Source organism: Nuphar pumila, chromosome 5, assembly GCF_984573655.1.
Source record: "Nuphar pumila chromosome 5, dmNupPumi1.hap1.1, whole genome shotgun sequence".
In the NCBI taxonomy this organism is placed as follows: domain Eukaryota; kingdom Viridiplantae; phylum Streptophyta; class Magnoliopsida; order Nymphaeales; family Nymphaeaceae; genus Nuphar; species Nuphar pumila.
In genome coordinates, this window is record NC_143253.1 from 119,977,338 (window position 1) to 119,987,754 (window position 10,417).

The window sequence follows — 10,417 nt, forward strand, 5'->3', positions numbered from 1 at the left end:
ATGGATATCTGATTTTGTTTACATGTAAAAAACCGGATATGGTACGAGTTTTTTATCATCCGAATTTGAATTCATCTAGCCTACATCCAAAAAGTCGGATCTGGTATTATCCACATCCAAAAACATGACCAGTATAAGGTGGACTTGATCAGAAATAAACTTTACCAGAAGTTCATCTGCAGGGTAATGAAGTTATCTGAAAACTGTAACCTGAAAGGACTTTTAAACATGAATTGTGGGGTTTGTGCATTAGTTAAGAAGACGTTCTAAGTAAATGACCAAATTACCCTCGGCCTTGGTGGTGAGGGTTTTTCTTCATCATAAAAAGAATCCTGATATATCAAGAAAATATGAGCTAGAATGTCAAGCATTTTGTCTTTTTGTTAATTTAACATGATAAATTCGAAATGTCGGCAGCAGCCGATATTCTCAACTAAACGGATTGGATAATGTGGACGTCCGACCCGCTTCCAAATTTGCCAATTTGAACATCAGAAGCGCGCGCGCGCTTTTTATGAAAAAGCAGGAAAACTTTTAATTCAAAATAATAATAAAAAAAGAAGCTGAAAATAATAAAACCCTAACCCCAGAAGGAAGGGATCTGCCGGAAAAGCAGAAAGCCCAAATTTTCCGGCACCGGAAAAATGGCTTCAGGGAAGGCCGCCTCTCGCTATGCTCCCTCCGATTCGCACTCCTCCTTCTCCTCCACCTCCTCCTCCGCTGGAGATCCGATTCCCGGCGCTGCCGGATCAGCGAAATTCCGGTCGCAGCCCACGGGAAATGCGTCCCGCATCCTGGCCAGGACGCAATCCTCCGTCCCCTGCGCCACTGCGGCGAAGACCAAGAACGATCAGAACTTTGCCTCTCTCGTGAAGAGGTTCATGGAGAGGAAGTCGAAGCCGTCTAAAGCAGCGGCACCGCCGACCCTCGTGATCCCTGCGGATATCATTGCCGGTGACCTGAAGAAGACGGCGGCGAAGGCTTCGAAGGTGTCGAGCTTCCACCGGAAGTTCTTCGAGAAGGCTGCCGATCATCGTCAACAAACTAAGGTTTTCCTATTTTGCTTTTTCCTTTTCCCCTTTCTTTGCTTTTCTCGTTGCTTAGGGCGATCTGACCTCAAGATCGAGCGAAATTCTGGCGTTTTATTTCCGTTATGTTTGTTGATTCTCGTAGAAGGCATTGCCGGAGGGAAAGGAGAACACAAGGACGTTGGCGATGGTGCTGAAGAATGAAAGAGATCTTCTGAGTAGGAACAAAGAGCACGAAGTGGAGGTAGAGGAGCTTAAGGCAATTCTGGCGGAGAAAAATGATGAAGTAGGCCTCCTTCTTTCTTCATATTATTAGCTTTAATGTGGCCAAGCATATGGTTTTCTACGGACTACAAAATATAATTTGTAAACTGGGAGATTCTTATGCATTTTGAAATTGACAGTGAGTATAGTGATTGAAAATGATCGGTGATTCCTGTCATTGTTCTTATATTTATCTTGCTAAACAAGATTTCTGGGAGTTCTAATGATTACAATATAAGAACACTATTGTTCTCATGTCGCTCTTTATGTCTTGATAGGTGTCTCATCTCTTTGAGTGAAGATAATTCTGAACATATGATTAAGCCAATGCCAGATTCCGTTGATAAGATGAAGCTTAGATCTCTCTTGATTTATCTCTTCTTGTTTGTTAGAAACTTTCAGTAACTATAATTTTTGCCCTTGAAGCATTTATTGATTTGTTATTTCTGCATAAATTTTAGGCTCTATAGGTACTTCATAACCTTGCATTCTTTATCCTGATAAAAATAGTCAAAATACTCTCTTGTTTTTAGCATTTCACGAATATTTCACATTTTTGTAATTCTCCTTGTGTGCGAGACATAAATCTAAGTTGAATCATTTCATAAAAGCAAATCTAAAGTTAAATATTGAATCATGAGTTTTGAACTTTGTTTTTATAATCTAAATTCAACTCGGTAGCTTTTTTTCATGTGTTTCAGCATTCTTCTTGTTTGTGGAAAATAGCATTGTCCATGACTCATCAATGTGAGTTATTGCTTTTACTATAAAACATTATCAATGCTAAAAATTTTACTCTTTTTTCTTCAAATTTTGTCGTGGATGTCTTGAATTTTAGACCGGCTCCAATCCATGACCCAATCTGAAAATATTTTGGTAAATTTACAATGAGATTTTTGAATGAAGCTATCGGGCCTTTTTACCAGCAAGGGTTTTATGCCCTTGTCACATGTATAGCTGCCTCCTTTTGAGAGTTGGGCATGAGAGTTTTTTGGGTGTATTGGGGATTAGGGATTTGAGAGCTCTCTATCTCGCCATTGTATTCCCTCACATCTTGCAAGTGGATTTTTGCTTCTCTTTCGCCCGTGGACATATGCCTGACTGTCAAACCATGTCAATCTCGTGTCTTCTATTGTTTCCCTCTTCTCTTTATCCTGTTTTTGCTTCATGGTTTCCATAACAAATTCTGTTCTTAAATTCTAGATCCCTATGGATAAGAATGACTGGCATTTTCATTTATTCCTGAACTGCCTCGGACAGCTTTGTCTAAATTGACTCACGCTTCACTGCTAAACCTGGCCGTACTGCAACTTTCAAATATTTTACCTTGTTCTGTTTTGGAGAACAGATAGTCCAACAAAATATTACACTATTCAAATATCATGTCAGCTGAAGCCTTATTTCCTGATATATGAAAGCTCCTGGTCTTCCAAACTTCCCAACATACCACATCTACAAACTTGAGTAGCTTACTGATATAGGTGCAAAAGACATTTTTGGATGGAGTATCTAGATTTTCTCTGTGGATGGTTAGGTGTACCCCATAAGGCCATCCTCCAAAAATATCTTCGCAACTGCAAAAGATATGTGGAGATGGTTTTCCCCCATTTATTTATTTATTTTAGTTATCGATTTACCTTTTGCAAAAACTACATACTTCTGCCAGTAGATTGTGGTGCAAATGCTTCTTATACAATTTCCACACGAGTATTGTGACTTCTAGGTATCTCAGTGTTGCTGGACTAGGCCCACTTCTTTTTACAATGAGCTTCATCCAGATGTTTGTAACTTGGATCTGTCTAGAACATGACCTACCAGAAATAGCAGGAAAGAAATTAATAGGAAAACTATTATTTTGTCCATGAATATGCACTAGTTAGAATTAAATATGCATATATGATGGGTGATTGCATTTTGTTTGAGGTTTCCGTAACATGGATCATTACATCTTGAATACTTTCATGTATATCAAAAGAACATATTGATTTTCTGAGTTAATTGAAGAATTGAACCGATTTTGTAACAGTATCCTGATCGCCATTCTTTGATGATTTTGATATTGATGCATGAATGCATGTCCTAGGGAGGGAAGCCATGTATTGGTATTCTCTCTCTCTTTTTTTTTTTATAGTTTACATGTAACAGTATCCTATTCATCATTGCTTGATGAAATTGATATTGACTTGTGTATCCATGTCCATCTGGCATGGGTTACCTCAATATGATTGTTGCAGATTGCTCACAATATTTATGCATCATTTAGTCCTTTTGGAGTTTAAAATTATCTGACCTCTAAAGTATGATATGCATTTTATTTTGTTGTATTTTTGTACCAAACTAAAATTTTGTCCAGCAATTTAATTGGGAACCATAGTTTTTGAGTTATTCATAAAACTTGGCTATCTGACATCCCAAAGATAACCCAACTCTTTCTTGAGGTGTCACAGCATATTGTGGTTTATCGTAAATGAAAATGAAAAAGATCCTATATAGCAAATCTCTGCAGGTACTTTTGGACTTGTTCATTTTAACAAGGTTGATGACTTTTCTAAAGGATTGTTCTACCTATTTGTAATGGGTTTTACAGGTGGACAAATTGAAAGATCTATGTCTGAGACAGAGGGAAGAGATAAGGGCACTAAAAGCTTCAATTTTATTTCCCGATATTTCAGCATTACAACTTCAAAAGCTTTTAGAGAAACAAGGGTTAGAGCTAAAACATGCTAGAGAAGTAATTCCAAGCCTTCAGGAGCAGGTCTCTTCCCTTACCGGCCAGATTCAATGCTTGGCAGAGGGCCTTGCTGAGGTACTTGTTTATTTCTTATTCTTGCAAATTGGAATGCCTGTCCATTGGTCCATCTTTATGCAAAGATATGTTTGGGTTGCCTTTGTACATTCTTGTCTTGTGAAGGTCATTATGATCAAGATACATACATCCAAAGGACCAAAACAAAGTTGATGCATGCTCTTTTTCTCTTTTGATGACGGATTCCTGAAAACTGCTCTTCTACTTTGCATAATCAAAGTGCTAGGATTGCTAATAATTTTGCTTATTTTCCTTTTTTTGAACTACATCATGGTGGAACGAGGATGTCAAATTAGCTATTAAGGTTAAAAGAGAGTGTTATAGAAATCTAAGTAAGAGTCGTGATAATGAGAATTTGGAGAAGTATATGATAGCAAAGAAGGAAGCTAAAAAAGTTGTTCGAAACGAGAGGGCTAAGGTATATAAGGAGGTTTATGACAAGTTGGATACCAAAGAAGGCGAGAAGGATATTTATAGGCTTGCAAAGATGAGAGATAGGAAATCGAAGGATTTGGGTATGGTTAGATGTATCAAAGATGAAACGCAAAGGGTTTTAGTCAAAGATGAGGAGATTAAGGAGAGATGGAAAGATTATTTTGATAAGCTATTTAATGATAGTCATGCTCAAGATCTTGGAGACTTCTCCATTCCTTTTCATGAGATAAATCGTGACTTCATGCGCAAGATTCAAAAGAAAGAAATTGCAGAGGCTTTGAAGAAAATGAAATCAAGAAGGGCAGTTGGCCCAGATGGTATACCTATCGAGGCTTGGAAATGCTTGGGAGAGAAAGGTTTAGAATGGTTGACAAATCTTTTTAACTTGATTTGGCGAACAAATAAGATGCCTAATGAGTGGAGGAAGAGTACTTTGGTGCCTTTATATAAGAATAAGGGTGATATACAAGATTGCACAAACTATCGTGGTATAAAACTCATGAGTCATACTATGAAACTTTGGGAGAGGGTGATTGAGTCTAGGTTGAGGAAGGTTGTCATGATATCGGAGAATCAATTTGGTTTTATGCCTGGAAGATCAACTATGGAAGCTATACATCTTCTTAGACAACTTATTGAAAGATATAGAGAGAGGAACAAAGATTTGCATATGGTTTTTATTGATTTAGAGAAGGCATACGATATAGTACCTAGGGACGTTCTCTGGTGGACAATGATGAAGAAAGGTGTTTCTCTCAAGTACATTAGTATAATTAAAGATATGTATGAAGGAGTAGTAACCAATGTCCGCACTTGTGGAGGGGTGACAACCAATTTTCCGATAACGGTTGGGTTACATCAAGGATTTGCTTTAAGCCCTTTCCTATTTGCGATAGTGATGGATGAGCTTACGAGATCAATTCAAGAAAATGTACCGTGGTGTATGTTGTTTGCTGATGATATTGTTTTGATTGATGAGTCTAGAGCTGGGGTTAATGCTAAGTTAGAATTATGGAGACAGACATTGGAAGCTAGAGGTTTTAAGTTGAGTAAGAGTAAGACTGAATATATGGAATGTCGGTTTAGTAAGCAACGAAGTAGTGATGGGAGTGTAGTGAAGCTTGGTGAACAAGATATACCGGTGAATGATTATTTCAAATATTTGGGATCCATCATTCAAATGTATGGAGAAATTGATGGAGATGTAAATCATAGGATAAAGGTTGGGTGGATGAAATGGAAAAGTGCTACTGGAGTGTTGTGCGATCGTAGAATGCCATTGCGGTTGAAGGGAAAGTTTTATAGGACGACTATTAGACCCGCTTTACTATATGGTACGGAATGTTGGGCTGCCAAGAGACATCATATTCAAAAAATGAGTGTAGTTGAGATGCGGATGCTTAGATGGATGTATGGAAATACAATAAAAGATAAGATTCGGAACGAAGAGATACGTAAGAAGGTAGGTGTTGCACCCATTGAAAATAAGATGCGAGAGAATCGTTTACGGTGGTTTGGACATATTCGGCGAAGGCCTAATGATGCTCCAGTTAGAAGGTTGGAGAAATGGGAAAATATATTAGTTAAAAGAGGTCGGGGTAGGCCTAGGAAGACTTGGATGGAGATGATAGGAAAGGATATGAATGCTTTGAACCTCACCGAGGACATGGCGTTGGATAGAAATGATTGGAGGAAAAGGATTCATGTGGAAGACCCAAAATGAATTTCTTTTTTGGTTCATATCGCTGACCCCAATTGTTTTGGGATGAAGGCGTAGTTATTGTTGTTGTTGTCCTTTTTTGAACTACTGGCTGGTGATCAATATATGGGTTAGGACTTAGGATACCATGTGTCATTGTCATGAAACTTATAAGAACTGATCAAAATCATAGAAATAATATAACGATTTTTATATGATATTTTAACTTTAATGAATTTAGTTGTTGTGAACCAGACATAATGTTGAAAATTGTTATACTGAAATTTATACTTTAGTACAAGATTGTTTTTTGTTGCTTCGCTATCATGTCATTTATTTTCAGATTATGATCAATTATTAAAAAATATATGATTATTTATGTTGCCTTCAGATTCTCTTTCATCTTTTTCCATTATTCTGTAACTTTTTTAGGCTTTGTTTGGAAACAAGATTTGGCATATGACATGATAAATCTTGGATTTTTCAAATCCAGGTTTTAGAAGCTACAAGATTTATCAAATCCTTTTCTGTTTGAGAGATCGTTTTAGGATTTTGACTGTATTGGGCATATCCTTCCCAAATACCGTTGTCAAACAGCCACGTAAGCACCTAAGAAGGGAGAAACAAATATTTAATACTGAGAGGACCTTGCGAGATGGGAGGAGTACCAAATATTTAATGCTTGAGCCGTCAGATTTGGCAACAACGTTCTTTCCAGGATTTAGCTGGATTTGGGAGATAGGAGGACCAACTCCCATCCCATCTTGCGTATTTTGCAAATACGAGTGCACCAAAACGATGAACGGTGATGGAAACTTTGTGTACCAGGCTTTTGTGATGCTAAAAAGTACTCAGACAAGAAAAAGAAAAACACAATCCTTGATCACCTGATATAGGCATCATCTTAATCATGTCCTTTTCAGTAGAGGTACTATGGAGTTGTTTAGTTGTTCAAGATGGTCAACTGTTGCAACCTTGGTGCTTTTCTTTTGAGGAAATTCAAAGGGGACCCAGTGGATTGCTATTAATCAACAGAAAAGTCAACACCATTAAGGAAAGTGACACCTTGCATATGGCTTGCCGTTATGCTACCTTCTTGCATATGGGAAAATCAGAATTGCTGATTTGGATGCCTATCTTCATTGGAAACCTTTGGATATACTTCTTATACCCATCTTCATAGGCATAATACTTTACAAGCCGATGGCGAAGTTTTAGGAAACCCGTAGATGGAGGCGTTGGGAGTTGGTTTACGGATTTGCCATCACCTTTCATCATTTGGAGGGTGCACTCTTATTTGCACAATCTGGGAGATGTGATGGGAGTTGGTCCTCCCATCTCCCAAATCCAATTACCTCCTCTCTAGGATGTAATTGCCAAATTCAATGGCTCACAAGCTCAGGCATTAAATATTTGGTACACTTCCAATCTCTAAAGGTTCTCTCAATACTATGTGATTACAAACTTTTGCAATACTTTCGCTACAACCGATTGATAGCTACAACTACTTGAAATTTTTTTGAACAGATGCTTTTCTTCATCACATGTTATCAATTTCTTTTTACCTCTTGCTTTTGAATATTTGGTAAATGTAGATATTTAGTTTCGGACTTGTTTTTATATACAACTCGGGTTAGGTTATAAAGTTACTGCACGTGCAGGTGAAAGCAGATAAATATGAGGCCAGGGATGATTTTGATGGGACTTCCAGCTGGCGTACAACACCAGTATGTAATCAAGAGTCAGCTAATTCACTGGTAATCATGACCGTTCTAATAAAATTATCAAACGCCTAGCACTTTAAATTTTTTTATATCTTATATGACTAGTGAATGAATTTAGTTGTGCTCACTGTATGAAAATACCTGTTAAAGTTCTCAGTGCGCCACTTAATCTTTGAGAAACTCTTTGGTTGTTCTCATGATGAATGAATTGTTATATGTCCAGGAATTCAGTTCTGGTCCATCTGGAGAACCAACATCACCTGGTGGTCCAGGTGACATGATTCTCAGGGACATGAATCCTTGTTTGACACCTTACTATGCAAAGTCAAAATCCCAGGTAGAATCTAATATTTCACGCTGCTCAATGTGTTGTTTTTTTCTTTTGATTTATTCTCGACTTTATTTGTTTCCATAGGATTATGATGAGATAATTGGCTATGGTGCTCCACATGACTATTTTGACAAGAAGCCAAAGATGAACCAAAAGCAAGACATGGATATTCTCCTTGGGAAGCTGTCCCTGAGTCCTGAATACCCGAAGCGACACAGTTTGGGTGGGTTCACACGCTTAACTAGCAAATCAGATGGAAGCAAAGGCCCTTTTGCAAGACCTATTCTTCAAAAGCTACTGTGAGCGTTTTGAATTCAAATATATCAATAGGTTGAGGGGAACTGTTGTACAGAATTTCAAATGGTTCTATATGCTTGTGTTCCCGTCATAAGTTTACAGATCATATGTATAATGCTAATGATGAGGTGGAGCAGATCCACCAAGATCAAATGGTCTCTGTTCAGAGGTGTGGTTTGATTTTCCAAGTTGAAATATGTTTTATGTTTTTTCTATTATTTCAGTGAAAACTCCTTTATAAATTAAATGTGCATGGTGATAAACCAAGCTGCTTTTGTTTTTTATATAAATTTCTTTCAAGTGTCCTGATATATCTAGTTGCTCCTCATACATAGTTTTAGTCCACTGCGTTGGAAGAATTTTAAAAAATTTCAATTCTAAATGAAAATCAAGGATGATTGAAAAAAATATCTTTCTGGAATAAGCAATGGTGATGATTTTAAACAATGTTGCCACAGATTTTGGGTTGATGTTTTGATATAATGAAAATGCCGCCATCCTAAGGTCAATTAAGGGTAAATTCAGCAAGCACAAAAATCATAATCTTTTCAAATACAAGTTAAAGTTTATGATTATTTTCTTTGTACTTCTCTGCAATTGTTTTTTTCCCCTCACTTTTGGTTTCTATTTGTCCACTGGTTATGTGTTCATGTTTGTCTTCCACTATCAGCAAATCCCCTCCTCGCTCCCAAAACTGGCTCCCAAACAGAGCCTTAGTTACACTTCCAAAAACATAAATTCAAAATTATTATAAATTTGTGTTTTATAATTTTAAGAGCTTTAAAAATTAGATTCAGGTATCGTTAAGTTGGACATTAAAATTCACCATAAATTAAATAATATAGTAACATTTTCCACATAAAAGTATGATCACTCAAACTGTGTTATAATCCCACAATTAACTTGCTTTATTACCAGAATGTGTTTTGGAGTAGAATCTCCTTCGATTCAGGTCTGCCAGTTATTGCTGAACCGTGTTCGTAGGGGTACGGTTTGGTGTGGAGGAACAAACCTCCGGATTGGAAAGTTTTGGCTGATTGTAATAGCTGTCTCTAGTGGTTTTTCTGTGTATAATTTCTTTGATGTACATAATGAAATAAAGGAAGGGGGGCCTATCCCCCAGCGCTTTCCTTATGGAAAGAAAAGAAACTTAAAAGTTAAAAGCATTAAAGATGTAGACATGAAGAGCAAGGCACCTAATACAAGATAGTCTCTTATGGCGGCAGATTCAAGAATGTTGGTCACCATACAAATTGTACTGAAGACTTGATCTGTAATCTCAAATACAGATCCCTCAATGTAAGAGATGCTACATTCCATATGAATCATGACAAGCACATTTTCTAGCATGTCATGGTATTGGGTTTTGGACCTGGTCTACATTATAGACATAAATCCAAACAAGTCTAGATAAGGCTGAGCATGGGTTGGGTCTAGGCTTGTTCAGGCAAACAAGGGCCAGATGAATTTGGTGGCTCCCATTGGTTTAGGTTCAAATCAGATAGGGTCATGTCTTCATATGTATTGAAATTTCGACCATGCCTGAAGTAACTTGAATATGCATCAGGAATATAAAACAGGTCTGGATATTAGAGTACAAGGAACCAATCTTTCATTTCTCGGGTCTAAAAATGGTGCTAACCAAAACACTGAACTTGTTCAACAACCAGATCTATCATGCGTGTCAGACTGGACCTATGGCTCCAACTTGTCATTAGATCTCGCAGGAACAACAGGAGCAGATTGATTGGAAGATTCAAAGGATCTTTACCAGCAGGGGATTAAGGCAAGGGGCACTATTTCACCTTACCTATTCTTCCTCGTTATGAAAAG

At 37.5% G+C, this 10,417-nt stretch overlaps 1 protein-coding gene across 1 annotated transcript; it reads left to right on the plus strand.

The window, feature by feature from the left end:
* Positions 1-644: 644 nt before the first annotated feature.
* Positions 645-4,251, plus strand: LOC149838381 (structural maintenance of chromosomes protein). The gene is made up of 4 exons (XM_090008240.1): positions 645-1,049; positions 1,174-1,314; positions 3,880-4,098; positions 4,204-4,251. Exons 1-4 carry the CDS (start codon positions 645-647, stop codon positions 4,249-4,251), a joined length of 813 nt encoding a protein of 270 aa, XP_089864366.1.
* The last annotated feature ends 6,166 nt before the right edge of the window (positions 4,252-10,417 follow it).

Excerpts from the sequence above, each read along its gene's own strand:
- LOC149838381 (XM_090008240.1), top strand. The coding sequence starts at position 645 with ATGGCTTCAGGGAAGGCCGCCTCTCGCTATGCTCCCTCCGATTCGCAC. Across the intron at positions 1,050-1,173 it reads ATCATCGTCAACAAACTAAG|AAGGCATTGCCGGAGGGAAA; the intron begins GTTTTCCTATTT and ends TGATTCTCGTAG. Across the intron at positions 1,315-3,879 it reads TGGCGGAGAAAAATGATGAA|GTGGACAAATTGAAAGATCT; the intron begins GTAGGCCTCCTT and ends TGGGTTTTACAG.